Consider the following 18,396-nt stretch of genomic DNA (forward strand, 5'->3'; position numbering starts at 1 on the left):
ACGGCCTGTGAAACTATAAAAAAACGAAACGACCCTTGAATTGAATTTAAGACTGTTGACACCAACGACACCGGGAGCCGGCCGAAGAATAATATCATGATTGGCATCATGAATATGAGTTTAGTGAACGAAAACGACGTGAAGGGAAGAAACAACTCGAAGTTCGACGGGGTCCAAGATAAGATTCTTCAGCGTTTGACGAATTATGGTAGGCCTAATAATGTAGGCCTAATGTCTATTTCAACTAATGTCTATTTATTAATTGATGAGACCTGTTTTTCTGGGATATTTTGCTTACTTTTTGGGGTACATACCTCATTTATGTCTTAACAGAATGCCAAAAATCGCGGACAACAACTGAATATCCGATATATTTCCAGTTCTGTACCAATTAGATGGATTGGCAAAAAGACTCCTTAAGTCCAGTTGAATGAGAGAGAAAATCCTCCATTTTGTCAAATTTCTTCGATTTGAACATTGTTACCATGCCTACGCCACCCTGATTTAGTTGTTGAGACCTCACAAGAAAAATAACTTCATTTCGTAGGCATGGTGACAATGTAAAAATTCAAGAAATTTCACAAAATGGAGGATTTTCTCTCTCATTCAACTGGACTTAAGGAGTCTTTTTGCCAATCCATCTAATTGGTACAGAACTGGAAATATATCGGATATTCAGTTGTTGTCCGCGATTTTTGGCATTCTGTTAAGACATAAATGAGGTATGTACCCCAAAAAGTAAGCAAAATATCCAAGAAAAACAGGTCTCATCAATTGATAAATAGACATTAGTTAGTTACCTAATCGTTGGTGGTAAGCTTTTTATAATCGGATGGGCTGTGGTTTGTGAAAATATCCGATCGTGAAACTAAACCACAGACAGGTTACTGACTATATTTCAACCTGACTTGAGAGCATTCCGGGTGGCCTAGCTCGCTAATTTTTGGTAGTACATACCTGATAAAGGTCTTAATAAGACCAGAAAGGACAAGCAGTCGACCTAAAACATCACTTTTTAATCCATTAGAAACTGTATTGAAGTATATCCAAAAAGTCTTCACTGAAAGGGGTTAAATGAAGAGAAGTGACTCCATGATTTGAAAGTTTAACAATATGTTTCCATGCCTACGTACCAAACTTCAGTTGGTAGGCATGGAAACATATTGTTAAACTTTCAAATCATGGAGTCTCTTTTCTCTCAGGAACCCCTTTCAGTGTAGTCTAGTACCTAGCCGTTGTTCCTGAAACAACGTCTAGGGCGAAAGTGCTCATATAAGGTTAATTTTCGTCCCTCATTTTGAGGGACGAGGCTTTGAGCGTCTATTTCACCCCTTAAAACACCATCAACTTTCCTCAAACTGACTGTTCTGTAATCAGATGGAAGTTTACTATTGTTTGTGCATAAATTTGTAATCCTAAGTAGCTTTTGACGATCGTAGTAGCTCAAAACTTTTGACTAGTCGCCTCAAAAAACAGTTGAAGTGAAGCACCATAACAAATATGGCAGCTTTTCGTGGTGCATGATGGGAGTGTAAATTACGGATTCGAACTTAAACTTGGTGCCAATGCAGATATTATTCTTGTTTCAAATTATTAAGGTTAAAATTGACCAAAATCTTTGCGGTTTATCAACAAGAAATAACATTTAGAGAAATTTTAGAGAGACATATTGAATTTTCACATTTTATTAATTCAGTCCGTATTGGAAATCCCGATAGTGGCAATAAATTCAAATCAAATCAATAAATTCTCCGGTTCGCGATTAAAATCATCAAAAAATTTATTATAAAAAACGTTTTCAAAGTCAACAAGGTAACTAATTTATTTATTTTGGTACAAAGGTTTGATTTGACAATAAAATCAGTTGTTGCATTGCAATTAACAGGAGTTAACCTCTATATGATACTTTAGCGTCAGACGTTGTACGGAACGGTAACAACGACTGGTATTCAGACTACTTTCAGTGAAGACTTTTTGGATATCCTTCAAAACAGTTTCGAATGGATTAAAAAATGATGATTTAGGTCGACTGCCTGTCCTTTCTGGTCCTATTAAGACCTTTGTCAGGTAGGCTATGTACTACCAAAAATTAGCGAGCTAGGCCACCCGGAATGCTCTCAAGTCAGGTTGAAATAGACATTAGTCAGTAATCTGACTGTGGTTTAGTTTCACGATCGGATATTTTCACAAACCACAAGCCCATCCGATTATAAAAAGCTTACCACCAACGATTAGGTAACTAACTAGCCTAATATGATGATTGAAGAACACACGGCACGGGGGGCTTGGGCCTTTTTTGGGCCGGGGCCCAGGGGTAGTTTCTGGTTGGGGCTGGGGTAATTGATAGTAAAGTATCTGTTATTCTGCCATAAATCAGAGAAAAAACCCAATTGGTTATTTAGCCATGTACGCTAAAGTTTCCGCACCGCATCAGGACAGATGCAGCGGAAACCACTGCGCATCCACGGCAACTTCCGAGCGCTGGTGAGCTGTCAATCAAAGTAGGCCTTATACACATTATACATTATAGGTAGTTTTTCTTTCTTAGAATTGTGAATTAAGCTAGACAGAGGTTTTTGAGAAAATCAATTGAACTTAAACTGATCATGAACTTAGGGAAAGTTGCCGCACATGCGCAGTGGGTTCCATTAGGCCTAATAGGCCAGCGTAGATGAGCAGCTTAAAAGATTAAAAAAGAATTTTGTCATTTAAAAATCAAAAGATGTTTCGAACTCCTCTCTAAATTAGATCATCAAGGTGTGAATCAAATCGACCGGGACTCTGAGAACATGTTAATTGAGTAGATTTCTAATTGAGTAGATAATTAAACCTGCGGTAGGCATGGAGAAATATAAATGAAGAAGTCCTACAATTCGAATTTTATGTGATAGAATTTATCATTTAGAACCATAGGCCTACAGTAGTACACGGATCAATTATTTGACTACTAAAATGTAGAAATATACTTTGAAAAATAGAATTATGAGGAGAAATATGTAATGTTTCTACAAGAATTAAACGGTTCAAAGGTTTTGTTCTGGGTTTATTAAATTCGGATAAGAATATTAGAACGCGAAAGCTGATGTAATGTTTCAAAAAAGCAATAAATTATTGATTGTATTGAATTGAATTTGTCCCGCTGGACAGAGCTCTTCAAGAGGATTGAGCTCACCAGACGGTGCCACTGAATAAGGCCGGAAGTGATTCACCAATGAAATATGCTCCGCCCCGAGGGGTGTCACAAAAATAAGGGGTAGGCCTATAACGTAATCTTAATGAATTACAGTCAACCCCGCATAAGTCGTCATCGAATTAGTCGTATCGTCACGTCTCTCGTATAATTATTCTGGTCCCGATTTTTTCTTTCTTTAAACGTTATGAAATTAGGCCTATGCTTATAACTGGTAGGCCCACTTCAAAAGTCGCATTTTCATGTTAGTCGTATCAATTTTACAAGCAAAATCATCTGATTCCATTCAAATTACCTCGTGTAAGTCATAGCCCGATATGCCAGCAAATTAACTTTCTTGTGACGTTGTCTGCGTGGTGCACTTGGCAGCTTTAATTGATTGATTGAGGGTAGATTTCAGCAATATAGGATCTGCACTGTCAGCTCAGGATACGACCGGGAACATGACGAACCATGCTGGAATATGAGCGTTGTATATACCATATTATCACGGGTTATTCACGGAATTCGTATAAAACTACGACTTTTAGATAATTAAGCTCCTAAAAATACGACTTACACGTGACTCGTACACATCACGTAAGTCGTAGAAAAATTGTCAGTCCCGAGGGCTACGACTTATGCTGGGTGGACAGTATAAATGCTTAAACTCTAGAATTATATTTACTGTTGTTTAATTTTGATACTGGATTAAACTTACACCAACATGTAGATTTAGGAAAGTCTGTGTTAGTTTATACAGTCGAACCTCGTTCTAACTACCTCGGAACTTATGAACCATTGCTTGTAACGTACGAAAAAAAAAACCCTGGCTAAATCCTTTGCATTTACAGTTAAATTTCATCGGAAACAACAACCCATTTTCAAATGAACTTTCGGTTATAACGACCTTAGTTTTTGAGTCCTATTACATATTTTCAACGGTTCTAACGATCGCTAAGCCATGATCAATCACACTTGTTTGTTTATTGTCAGTTTAAAACCGTGAGACAGTGTTGCGTTATTTATCTTAGATTAGTGATACAGATTAACAATGTGTTGCTGGCTGCTACAATTTGTGGTACGGTAGTCGGTCATCGTTTCAGCCTGTTTACAGTGATATGCACACGTGCTTAATGAAAACGTACTTCGCAAAACGATTGAGACTATCAGAGAGAAATTGGGACTAAACGCTCTGAAGTTTTAAAATTGTTCTGATGTTTTAACCGGCATAGAGTTGTTATATTCATTTCCTTGATCTCTTTCCACTGCAGGTGTATTGTTTGATCAAACAGAATTGTTTTTATTCGAACAAGATTTTCTTCGGAACATTATGTTTTTTGTTTCAAAACGATATATTGTTCGAAGCGTTTTTCGTTCCAAAGAGCAAAATTTTGGAGCAAAAAAAACTAGATAGTCTTTGTTATAATAAGTAATCTTAACCCTTTCAATACCACATGGTGTCTCCGCTGCTGTACCGCTGCTGTATCTGACACAAAAAAATATAGCATGTTGATAATTTCTGGGCCAACAAAGTAGATATAAATAATTTGGATATAAGTGAACTTGAGATTAAGATGGCCATACTCCCAAGATGGCCGCCATGAAAAAATTCACGAAAAAGTTTCAGATAAACTGCTCTGTCTCCCAGCAAAATGCACTGATCTATTCAATTTCAATTGAAATTGTATGCCATATATCCTTACTTTAGGTAGTAAAAAATTCAATGCAATAAAACAACTAAAAAATTTATTTTTCCACTCATTTACCCACTTTTCCACCGATATGCCGAAAGGCTGGATGTAGGCCTAAGGGGTTTCATTGGGGTATAATTTCAGGCCTCAGAAAATTGTTACCTATGTATTTGACACTGATGTATTATATAGGCCTACCATGGTGTTGATAACCTTTGAGCTTACAAATAAGACAAATAATTTGGATTTATGTGACCTTGAGGATGGACAGTTTCTGGTTCTTCACTATTGTTATTGGTGTCCAGGGTCTAAAAAATTGTCACTGATTTCATTTTCATTATCAAAATCATTGCCGGCACTAAACCTATTTTCTGACTAAGTCTCATCATCTGAACTGCACTGTCATATTCGTTGTCACTCAATTTGTTCAGCACCAAATTCCAAGTCACCAGCATCACTGTCAGCATCATATACGAGCTGCTGAACCGTTTCATCCAGCCAAATTGTTTTTACCTGGCTGCTGCCATTTTGGATTTTATGGAGATGCCAGCACCGGCTGATGATAGATATGCCCTTCTAGAAGAAGGGTTGAGCGATACCGTATCACATATGGTACAGGTATGCTAGCTTGCCAATTTGGGTTAATTCAAACAAAATAATCTTCTCATTCAAACACAAAGGCATAATTTGAACCTGGGTTTTCTTTGTATCCAATATCCATATCATGCCTTTCAGGTAGAAGCCCAACTTTCTGACCATGAACAGAACACTGCTTGTTTAGATCGTTTTGGAAATATATTCTGTCCGGTACATTTTTGATTACTCTATATCATCTATCAGGATATTGAAGAGAAGACGACTTAGGATACTACCTTGTGTGACTCCACTAGTTAGACCGATTTATTCCAAGATGAGCTCCTTTGATTTTGGGCCACCTGTCTTCGTTCAGAGAAATCTGCTGAGCCATTTAAACGACCCATCATTAATACCGTTTCCGAATAGCTTATTTAGTAATCGCTGATGTTGGACCTTATCAAATGCTTTTTTGAAATCCATAAAGATTAATTGAGGCCACTGTCGATTTTCCAGAGTCAAATTACTATGTGGTCCAGTCATCCATGGTTTCAAAGTAGGCCTAATTGACTGTTTGTCGACCATCCTTTTATAAAACCGTGTTGACGGTTGAACAGGATTCTAAATTCCCTTCATTTTCATGGTATGGTTTGGCTGCATCGGGTGCACTTGATCGTGGTTGACACATTATCCAGACAAGATCAAGAGTAGAAACAAGGATGTGCAGAAAACCTGTTATTGCTGCTTTGCCGCTATATTTTTAAAATTGTATTTCAAGATCAATTTCTGTGAAATCTTTAGTTGATTTGGTTTTTGGGAGGAATATTTTTATTTGCACTACAAAAAATGTCATTGACAATTATGCAAAGTCCGGGGAAAATAGCTCTCTCTCAAATTGGATCGATGACCTTGATATGCTAATTAGCCATGTGCTTAAACTGCAAATTCAATCAGATTTTATTCTGCAAAAAAATATCAAATCCAATTCAATTTTACTGTATTGAACAAAGAAAACATCGAATCCAATTCAATATTGTTCTATTGAGCAAATTTCAGAATATTCAATCTATTCCGCATTCAAATCAATGAGACCAAGGGAAAGGATGTATGTGCTACTTATGAAAACACAATTGTATTGTGTAAATTATAGGTATTGACTCTTGAGCTGGGAGTGTATTTTGATAAACCTTACCCACATAATGTATCATTTGCCGTTTTATGAAAGTTTATCTTAACGATTATTCTTAAGATTATTTATGAAAGTTTTTTTTATACAGTCGCTGTCTGTGCTACTTATGAAAACACATTGTATTGTGTAAATTATAGGTATTGACTCATAGGCTGGTAGCGTATGTTGATAAACATAACCCACATAATGTATCAGTTGCCAATTTATGAAAAGCTGAACATAGTACCCCTTGGGGCTCTGTATGAATTCAAGTTGAGCTGAGCCTGCTGTATTTGTTCACCCTGGGGAGTTGGGTATTGAATCGCCAGATAGTTAACCATTTCTCTCAAGTGGGCATGGTGTCCATGGACTCCTAATTTCTCCTAAAAGCCGCAGTTCTGGCAAGAAATAGAACTGTCCAATGCCTGAAATTACTGTTTTGGTTTTTAAGTACTGGTAACATACATGAACACTTGCTTGCTGAGAAAAATATTTTTGTGGCAGTGACGACTGTATTAAATTATAATTTAATTTCTTGATTGTATTTTCAGCTGATGCATTCCTAGATGATCAAACAACAGACTGCACGAATAAACTGAATAAAAAACTCATGAAGAAAAAATTCAAAGTGTCTGAAAAAAGAAAAAATATAACATGTGGGAGTGAATCTAAAAAGAAGCGCCGAAAAATCAAAAAGAAGTTGGTTGAGTTAGCTGATGGAGAAAAGGTAGAGAAAACAAAATCACAAATTACTGGACAAGAAAGACATTTATCAGAATTGAAGAAAATCTTAGAATCAGATAAATTTAGTTCGGTCATTGATACAAAACCTACAGATCATTCCACTACTACAAAAAGAAATAAGTTAAAGAAACCAGACACCAATTTGGTTGGATCTGTCCCCGAAGTATTTGTATTTGAAGATAGGAAATTACGAAAGCCTTGTCAGGTGTGTACTTGAATCATCTCTTGAATTTTAAGAAACTATGTCTTTAGACTTGGAAGGAATGTTTATCCATATTATCCATATTCTAGGTGGATGAAAAACTGCCAGTACAACCGCAGACTAACTTAGTTGTTGATGATGCGAGGTTCGATCTGAAAAGAGCCCGTTTAGAAGTGCAAAAGTTTGGTATATCTGGATTCGATCAGGTCAAAAAAGAAATTGCCAAAGAGCAGTTCCTTGTAAAACTTGGTGCTAAGGTACAAGTTCATTAATATACATGTAAAACTAAATCTTCTTTCTTACTGTATAGAAACTAAATGTAGAACTGCATAAAAAGGACTAATTTTGTTCCAGCCCACCAAAAGACCGTATGTCAATTATAGAGTTTACCAGGAAATGGTGAAAAAGAACAAGGAGTATGATGCGGAAAAACAGGAAATGGTAAGATTTTTAGTGAATCTTCAGCATTTCCTCCATCGATCAATTTTTGGAGGCTCCCATCAATTATCAAATAAAATTTCATTTTATTTCTATTGATTTTGGGGTGAAAGGTTAATGCCTATATGTAATTCTCATAAAACCTTGTCAACCGGTACGCGCTAATAATGCCAGAAGTTAAAATGCCAGAAATAAAAATGACGGGTGTAAATATGCCAGAGGTAAAAATGCCAGAGGAAATAATGCCAGAAGGGTAAATTGATTCAATGATTGTAAGAAACAAGTGTATCAAAACTTATTAACTATTCATCGAATTGTTGCTTTGATGTCACGAATTACAGCAAACTAACTCTTCGAAAACATTTTGATTTTGATTATCATACCTATTATTATACCTAGAAAGATAATTTATCTGAACTGTGCATTCAATATCAGTGACGGATCCAGAGGCATAAGGGGCCGTGCATAAAGTACGTACGTCCGTAGGGGGGTGGGGGTTTCTTAAAATCCGTACAAAAGCGTACAGGGGGAGGGGAGGGGTCAGCTAAAAACGTACATACTTTCCAAGGGGGGAGGGTTGATATTAATAGTACGTACTTTGTGCACGAAACATAATGTGAATTTCACAAATATTCCCGTTTGCCGACGATCCTAAGTGTGTCTAGTGAAAATAAAATGAATATATTACTTGAAGTCTCGGGAATTCCCCACTTTCAGTCTTTCATTTCGTTGCCATGGAAGATCGTTGATCAACGTCAGCAGGAACTCTGTTGAATCAGGGTGGATTTTGCCTTCTTTAAACCATTATTCCTGAAAATTCTGTTTTACGGGGGGGGTTACCCCTAAAAGTATGTACGGAAGGGGGGTTATAAAAAAACGTGCAATGAGCGTACAAGAGGGGAGAGGGGGTTAAAAATACCCGGAAGTCAAGCGTACGTACTTTATGCACGGCCCCTAATATGACTACCGCATTTCGACAACCGAGTGCCCAAGGAAACAGCTAAGTCAAAAAGGAAAAATGTTGACTACCGCATTAGCGGCAAGTGTGGTAGGCTAAATCCGCCACTGAATATGTAAACTCTGTGCATTAATTTCATTAATTTAGAAATGCGCTGTATATCATGACTATGTTCCCTTTTTTATCAGCCCACTTGGGACTTTAGTCCCAGCGGGCTGTTGTTGGAATACGGTTATTTTGGGAAGTTTTGAAGACGCTTCAAGGTAATGTCTTGATATATGGTTCATACATGTATCTACCCTAGACACATCTTCAGCCCAAAAACTGGCCCTGTCAGATTCAAGATGGCCGACTGGCAGCCATTGTTGTTCGCCAAAATCAGCACTTTTTACACATTTTTGAACTTTTTAAGGGAAATTTTGAAGATGCTTTAATCAATTACCTTGATCTTTCGTATGTATTTCAATCCCCCAAGGGCCCATCACCGTAAGAAAAATTGGGTCCATCGGACTAAGATGGCCATCCTATGACCTGTTTAGTGATCAAAAATGTAAATTTTGGCCTGAATTCTGAGTCCTGTAGTTTCCTATTGGTTTTCCATACCTCATTGCAATTTGTGATGGGTATTCTTATGAAAAGGGATCTTTTATACCCGAGACAGGTATTTTTGATCAGGCAATTATGACGCAATTGGTGGCCATCTTGGTGTCATCAGTACTCACTCGTAGGTGGAAAAAGGTTTTCCCACATTATATTGATACTTAAGCATATTTTGTTATCACAATCAATTGCAAAGTTGTAGCTCATGACATGCTCTATGACCATGATGAGTTTCAAGCCCATCGGTTTTGTATATGGCCACCAGGGGACGTTGAACAATATTGTATTACAATAACTTTGTATTTCTATATTATATTCGTATCTATGCATATTTTGCTACTACAATCAATTGGAAAGTTGTAGTTCATGACATGGTCTATGATTGTGGTAAGTTTCAAGGACATAAATTATTCTATATGGTCACTAGGGGGCGTTGAATAGTAGAATAACTTAGTATTTCCCCATTTTATTGGTACCTAGGCATATTTTGTTACCATGATTAATTGCAAAGTTGTAGCTCATGACATGTTCTATGATGATGGTTAGTGTCAATGTCATTGGGCTTTGCATATGGTCACCAGGGGGCGTTGAATAGTAGAATAATAGTATTTCCATATCATATTAGGACCTAGGCATATTTTGTTACCACAATCAATTACAAAATTGTAGCTGCTGAAATGTGCTATGATTGTGGTGAGTTTCAAGGTCATTAGATTTTTTCAAGGTCATTGGTTAACCATTGAATATTGAAATTGTTTGATTGTTGAGCATCTGAAACCACTTCCCAAGTGGGCATGGTGTCCCTGGACCCCTAGTTTCAATATATTACAATATGTGCATTAATTTTTTAATTTCCAATGATCTAAAAATATTTTGTGTCTTAATATCATCTTGTGCAAATAAGCTTTTGTCAGACTTTATTTTATAAATTTGTGATTCTCTTTATTCTATAAATTTGTCATTCATTTTTATGGACTTTCGCCAAAGCGAAGTCCATTTCGTTATGATAACAAACCAAAGGAAGAAAGTTTATTTTGTACCAAAGAAAAAAGGTTTCATACGATAAGTAATCGCATATGAAACTTTCTTCCTTTGGGGCTTAGTTTCCCTTCGGAACTTTTAAAACATTCAATGCAGTAATAAAATCTCTAACCCTATTGAATTTCATTGGAATCCGTTGCTTATTTATCAATTTAGTTATTTATTTGTTGTTGTAACTACATTTCATTTCGGAAGAACACATGCCCCTTTACGTATATTCATGCTTCACACATGTCCCTGACACATATACTTGCTGCAGTGTGATGTATTGATCCGTGCATGTATATGAAAAGTGCGCCTCACGTGTGGCCTAGTTAAAGTTTTCTCAGAAACTGCAAATGATTCAACTGCCAGAGTTTGTCGCGGCCGGCCATAAAAAGCTGTGAATTAAAGAAGGACAGTAAAATTGGGAAAGAGGGCAGTGAATTTTTGAAATTGTTCAATTTACGTAAGTTGTCTAACAAACTTCGTACACAGTGTATGGAAATCATTCACACCATGAACGTGGAGTGTCTATTTGAGTCAGTGGGAAAAAACCCACTACCATATTCATGATGAAGATCATCATGCAGTTGTGTGTGATAGTGGAGATCGTATCAATGAATAGACAGATTTTCATGGAAACTTCTGGATTCAATCAAGGGGAACATCTTAGGCTTTTTTTATTACTTGGAGCACGGATTCTCTGGAATTCTGCCGAAAACTTCATGTCGAAGATAGGTATGCGTATCTGCATTCATAATTCAAAAAGACATTTTTTTCTTGATATTTTCCGTCCTTATTTTTGATCTAATTGTCTGAGAAAATCAGTTTTCTCCCAACATCAGAATTCAATCCAATAGTTTCACTAGTTTTCAATTGTTCTGCTTATAATCTCTATTCTAGAATACCTATATTTAATTTTGATGCTGATTAAACGTACTCATGTAAATTTAGGAAAGTCCATATAAAGGATTTCGTTTCTTGTTTAATTTTTAGCCCACTTGGGACTTAAGTCCCAGCGGGCTATTGCGTTCACTTGTCGTCCGTCCGTTCGTCCGACCGTCCGTAGACGGAATCCATACGCACCATACGCAAAACCAAATGACCTTGAAACTCACCAAATCATGGACCATGTCATGAATTACAACTTTGCAATTGATTTTGGTAACAAATTATGCATAGCTACAAATTAGTTATTGTATTATTCAACGCACCCTGGTGGCCATACCGGTATTCAAAAAGCTATGACCTTGAAACTCACCATAATCATAGAACACGTTATGAGCTACAACTTTCCACTTGATCGTGGTAACAAAGCTTAGGCTTAATATGATGTAGGAAAACTTTTTCCACCTACGAATGAGTACTGATGACACCAAGATGGCCGCCAATTGCATCATAATTGGCTGATCAAAAATACCTCTCAGGTATTAAAGATCCCTTTCCAAAGAATACCCATTACAAATTGCAATGATAAATGGCATACCAGTAGGAAGCTACAGGACTCAGAATTCGGGTATTGACATTTTTTGGCACCAAAATGGTCATAGGTCTTATGCTGATGGGCCATTGGGGGATTCAAGTATATACGAAAGATCAAGGTAATTGATCAATGTGTCTTCAAAATTTCCCTTAAAAGTTGTGTAAAAAGGGCTGATTTTAGCTGATCTGCCAGTGGGCCATCTTGATTCTGAGAGGGCCAGTTTTTTGGGCTGAAGATGTGTCTAGGGTAGATACATGTGTAACCCAAATATCAAGACATTACATTGGAGTGTCTTTAAACTTTCCAATATTACTGCTGGATTTCCATCTTGGGACGGACAACGGACGAAAAGTGAACGCAATAGCCGACTGGGACTAAAGTCCCAAGTGGGCTAAAAAGTGCTACTATAAATCGAATTCTTCACATCTCAGTGTGAGGCCTAGATACTTCACTTTCAAATTGTCTCTTGGATTGAATAAAACCTTGTTCCTGTTCTGCAGGGTGCATTTTCTTAAGCATAGCCTACACCATTTTATTCAAAATTTAATGATCCCTATCTGTTTTATATTTCGATCGGCTTCGACCAAGTTAGTTTCTTTGAATGAATGAATTATTTTTAGATGTGTTTTGCCAGTGGTTTTTTGTCATTTCAGGATCGAAAACTAGGATTGAAAGTAAAAAAGAGTCACCCCGATACTGAGAAGTAAGTTCATTGTACAGTTTAGTGACAAATACAGTAAACTCTGCCTTATATTAGACTAATGAGAACTGGAGAATTTGGTTTTATTCTGAGTAGGGAGATTTGAGCCTGAGGCTTTGCTAGGATGAATATTATTGACAAGCATATTATTCCCTTCAAGCCTCTTCATTACATGAAGTGTTGATACGTTTGTGAACCTCCCTCTTAAAGATAAATAATGCAAATCCAATTGACACCCTGGAAAACCATTTGATAGAGGATCTTATTATTTCTTGAGGTCAAGATCTCATGATGCATGCTGATGATAGCTAAATATATCTTGTTAGCTCTTGTAGAAAATCCTTTGTTACAACAAGAGACATCAATAACAACGTCTTTCCTATTCAAGTTCAATATTTCCAGCAAAACCCGGGAGAGTGATAAACGCTGATTGGTGGCCAAAATCACGTGCTATCAAGTGCGATATGATGCAAATATGGAAATCCAACACTCTCCAGGGCCTCAACAAGTTACAGAAAAACGGAAAATTGATTTATTCAACGATGTCACTTTCTGCCATCATCTTGATCTTCTTTTCTCCTAAGACAGCGGTTCTTCTCCTGGGTCAGGTATCACGGCCATCAGTACCAAAACAAGTCACTTGTCGCGATGCAGAACTAGACCTTAATAGGCTCACCATCATTAGGATCTGTGACTTCTTGACCTTGACCGTTGGGATATGTGACTTTGCGATCCTGAATTTTCAATGGGTACAGCTTGGATACTGGTCTGTTTGTCATACCACCCATTGTCTGAAGTGACACAGACCGCACAAACCCATCTGATCCTCTTTCTTACTCTGTCACAATCCCCATCTTCCATTTCGACCTCGGTGCATCACTGTCTACGAGAAAAACATCCCCGGTTCTGATAACTTCTTTGTTCTATTTTCTGCTGGTTATACTCTCGAAGTGATGTCAGGCGTTCTTTCGACCTCCTGCTCCAAAAGTGCTAAAGAACCACAGCTAAATGCTTCGACCTGGCTTCCGCGAGACTCTCACTCAACACAAACTCTGGATCATCCAATTCCTCCGGGGCTACATATGAATGAGGAAGAGTTGTATTTCTTCTGCCACACATGAACTGTGACCGATAAACGTGAGAAATCCCACAATAAATATAGCCAAAACGAAAAACTTGAATAGAAGAGTATATGTTTGCGCAACGTTTCATGATATAATTTAATTATCTACTGACTTCGGTTTCCCAGTTGAACGATAATGTTCCCTCAAAATTTTCAAAGCTCTCCTGCCATTGTTTTTGGCATCACGGATGACAAGGGTTAAACTCTGTCATCCAAACAGTTAATCAATTCCGCATAAGCGTTCGCATTGTCATTGGCATTCGGGGCTTCAGTCTCTTGCCCTGTTGCCAGAATCAACACTTCATAAAGTTTTTGAAGTCAAAAATCAAGTTTCTCCCAGGGGCGGTTCCAGGGGCATGTTGTGACCATGTCAACCAATAAAAAGGGCATATATTCTTAATTTAGGGCGGAAAGGCATATCAGCAAAATTTTTGAAATTTTACTATCATTTTAGAGCTTTCTGAGCATGGTAAATTTTGATACAGAGGAAAAATAAAAAGGCACTTTAAAATTCCAACCGTGTTGGTCGACACGGTCTCAATCCGCCCCTGTCTCCTGGGCCCATAACCCAGAACTTGGAGATTAAAAAATGCAACAACGTCTTGTTTCTGCTAAATCTACTAATCAACTAATCTTTATTTCATCATATCATCATGCATAAATGAGTTATAGTCATACATGCACATGATCATCAGGAGGATGATGGAATATTTCTAACCAAATTATGAAAATAACATTAGTTTACATTATGTAACAATGAAGGGCCTTGGCTTATTGGGCGAAGCGTTAAGAAATCCATGTATTTTAGGTTAAAAAACAGCCATTTGGCTTATTGGCCGTGTCGGCTTAATCGCTGGAAAATACGGTATGTGTAAAGAGATTATATAAGCAGATCTAGTTAACGTAGAGTCTACTGTATTATAATCCATTTTAATCATTTTCATTAATTATTTTTTGAGTAAATACATATATTTGTTTTCAGGTCAAAAAACAGAGATGAACTAGGTTTATTAGATGGACAAATCGGACGGTATAAAGATGGTATTCAGTTCTTGTCGAAAGATGATATTGAAAAAGTAAAAAAATCTAAGAATAAAAAAAGATGAATATAATGAACAACCATTCTGTTTCTTTTTATGTGATACAGTAAAAGAAGTAAAACTTGATACAGTAGGATATCGTGGGCCTATATTTGCTGAACCTTCTCCCTGCATATACAATGTTAAGCATCATGGAGAGAGAAGCCTTTTACCCTTCCCCAAAACTCTGTAGACTACACAGAATGAGTTGCATGGCGTCCTGTTGCAATGCATCCTGCCGTTAACTCCTGTGTGATTTTAAAGTTTTATTATAATGTCAATATTTTTTATCAGCTCTGCTGTGACCGAAGGTCGGCGGAGCTAATGGGTGAGCCGTCATCGTTGTCCGTCAGTTTGTTCGTTCGTGCATCTGTCAACTTTTTCTTCAAATCGCTACTTGTCCTACAGTTTTAATCAGATCAATTCCAAATTTGACATGAATGTTCTATGGACCAATGCCTATAAAGTTACAGAGCCACTTTTTGGATTCATCCCCCAGGGGGCGCCCCTGGGGTGGAGCTTCTATTTCTTCAAATCGCTACTAGTCCCACAGTTTTAATCAGATCAATTCCAAATTTGGTATGAATGTTCTATGGACCATGGCCTATGTAGTTACAGAGCCAATTTTTAGATTCGTCCACCTGGGGCTGGAATTTCTATTTCTTCAAATTGCTATTAGTCCTCCAGTTTTAATCAGATCAAGTCCAAAATTGGAATGAATGTTCTATGGACCAATACCTACAGTACCCTTCTTGGATTTGGCCAAAAGGGGCCACCCCTAGGTATGTAGCTTCTATTTCTTCAAATCACACAGCGGAGCTATATAAGCCGATAGGCTCCTTGTTTTATTATGAACAGGATTCGAATTGTACATGTACATACCGTACACGTGATAAGTACGATACTATGGAGTTCTGAAAAATACACAGTTACGCGAATAAGTGTGTGAAGTTTGCAATTGTGTCAAGTTAGGTAATTTTACCACCTGTCCTTTATTCTATAAATACAAGAAACATTACATATCTTTCATCGTCTTATCACATGCGAACAAAATAAACTTCGGTGGGAACGCTTAAGATTGCTTCTATATTTAGGGTTTTCTGTTATTTCACAGAAAACCCTATTGATATCCGCGTGATTATTAGGGTTTTCTGTTACATCACAGAAAACCCTATTGAGATTCGCGTGTTTCTTATTATTATTAGGGTTTTCTGTTATTTCACAGAAAACCCTATTGATATCCGCGTGATTATTATTAGGGTTTTCTGTTATTTCACAGAAAACCCTATTGATATCCGCGTGATTATTATTATTATTATTTTCTTCCACACTATTTTTACCAAAAGAAAATAGGCTTTGTTACCTTACCGCTGTTTCATATACAATCCATATAATATCGTTCAGCTCACTGAGATCTACAAATAGCCCGCGTGTTTTTTCACGAATCATCGTTACAAAAGCGCTGTCGGGCCGTAAACATCGAAAATTATCCGTATGCTGGACTCACACTTGACATTCGGAGTAAGCGTTCGCTCTGGGGGAAAGGAGATCGTTCGCTGTGTCGCTTGAAGTGTTTATCGAGTTTTACGTGACCTTAAGGCTTTAGTATGGTGGCTGATAAGATAAAAGAACACGAATAAGCAAATGAGGGCGACATGACGACAAAATGACAAAACTAAAATAACGCGAGAAAACAATGATTTTGATTTTGTCGCCCGCGACAATTCAATATTTTGGTTTTATCGCCCGCGACAATTCATTATTTTGGTTTTATCGCCCACGACAATTCACTACTTTGGTTTTATCGGCAGCGACAATTCATTATTCTGTTATTTCACAGAAAACCCTATTGATATCCGCGTGATTATTATTAGGGTTTTCTGTTATTTCACAGAAAACCCTATTGATATCCGCGTGATTATTATTATTATTATTTTCTTCCACACTATTTTTACCAAAAGAAAATAGGCTTTGTTACCTTACCGCTGTTTCATATACAATCCATATAATATCGTTCAGCTCACTGAGATCTACAAATAGCCCGCGTGTTTTTTCACGAATCATCGTTACAAAAGCGCTGTCGGGCCGTAAACATCGAAAATTATCCGTATGCTGGACTCACACTTGACATTCGGAGTAAGCGTTCGCTCTGGGGGAAAGGAGATCGTTCGCTGTGTCGCTTGAAGTGTTTATCGAGTTTTACGTGACCTTAAGGCTTTAGTATGGTGGCTGATAAGATAAAAGAACACGAATAAGCAAATGAGGGCGACATGACGACAAAATGACAAAACTAAAATAACGCGAGAAAACAATGATTTTGATTTTGTCGCCCGCGACAATTCAATATTTTGGTTTTATCGCCCGCGACAATTCATTATTTTGGTTTTATCGCCCACGACAATTCACTACTTTGGTTTTATCGGCAGCGACAATTCATTATTTTGGTTTTGTCGCCCGCGACAATTCTTCTTTTTGGTTTTGTCGCCCGCGACAATTCAATATTTTGGTTTTATCGCCTGCGACAATTCAATATTTTGGTTTTATCGCCCGGAACAATTCATTACATTGGTTTTATCTCCAGCGAAAATTCATTATTTTGGTTTTGTCGCCCGCGACAATTCAATATTTTGGTTTTATCACCCGCGACAATTCATTACTTTGGTTTTATCTCCAGCGACAATTCAATATTTTGGTTTTGTCGCCCGCGACAATTCAATATTTTGGTTTTATCTCCAGCGACAATTCATTATTTTGGTTTTGTCGCCCGCGACAATTCTTCTTTTTGGTTTTGTCGCCCGCGACAGTTCTTTTTGGTTTTGTCGCCCGCGACAATTCATTATTTGGTTTTATATTTTGTTTGAGTCGCCCGCGACAATTTTTTTTGGTTTTGTCGCCCGCGACAATTCAATATTTTGGTTTTGTCGCCCGCGACAATTCATTATTTTGGTTTAATCGCCCGCGACAATTCAATATTTTGGTTTTATCGCCCGCGATAATTCATTATTTTGGTTTTATCGCCCGAGACAATTCATCATTTTGGTTTTATCGCCCGCGACAATTCATTATTTTGGTTTTGTCGCCCGCGACAATTCACCATTTTGGTTTTGTCGCCTGGACAATTCACCATTTTGGTTTTGTCGCCCGCGACAATTCATTATTTTGGTTTTGTGGCCCCCACAATTCTTTTTTTGGTTTTTTCGCCCGCGACAATTCATTAGTTTGGTTTTGTCGCCCGCGACAATTCAATATTTTGGTTTTATCACCCACGACAATTCATTACTTTGGTTTTATCTCCAGCGACAATTCATTATTTTGGTTTTGTCTCCCGCGACAATTCTTCTTTTGGTTTTGACGCCCACGACAATTCATTATTTTGGTTTTATATTTTATTTTTGTCGCCCGCGACAATTTTTTTTTTTGGTTTTGTCGCCCGCGACAATTC

The 18,396-nt window shown here is 37.4% G+C and overlaps 1 protein-coding gene across 1 annotated transcript; it reads left to right on the plus strand.

Annotated features, from left to right (window-relative positions):
• Positions 1-14,994, plus strand: LOC141908774 (40S small subunit processome assembly factor 1-like). The gene is made up of 6 exons (XM_074798969.1): positions 1-208; positions 7,156-7,553; positions 7,640-7,807; positions 7,905-7,991; positions 12,706-12,755; positions 14,858-14,994. Exons 1-6 carry the CDS (start codon positions 97-99, stop codon positions 14,979-14,981), a joined length of 939 nt encoding a protein of 312 aa, XP_074655070.1. The 5' UTR covers positions 1-96; the 3' UTR covers positions 14,982-14,994.
• Positions 14,995-18,396: the final 3,402 nt, after the last annotated feature.

This window comes from Tubulanus polymorphus, chromosome 7 (genome assembly GCF_964204645.1).
Source record: "Tubulanus polymorphus chromosome 7, tnTubPoly1.2, whole genome shotgun sequence".
Lineage (NCBI taxonomy): Eukaryota > Metazoa > Nemertea > Palaeonemertea > Tubulaniformes > Tubulanidae > Tubulanus > Tubulanus polymorphus.

Excerpts from the sequence above, each read along its gene's own strand:
- LOC141908774 (XM_074798969.1), top strand. The coding sequence starts at position 97 with ATGATTGGCATCATGAATATGAGTTTAGTGAACGAAAACGACGTGAAG. Across the intron at positions 7,554-7,639 it reads AATTACGAAAGCCTTGTCAG|GTGGATGAAAAACTGCCAGT; the intron begins GTGTGTACTTGA and ends TCCATATTCTAG. Across the intron at positions 7,808-7,904 it reads TTGTAAAACTTGGTGCTAAG|CCCACCAAAAGACCGTATGT; the intron begins GTACAAGTTCAT and ends ATTTTGTTCCAG.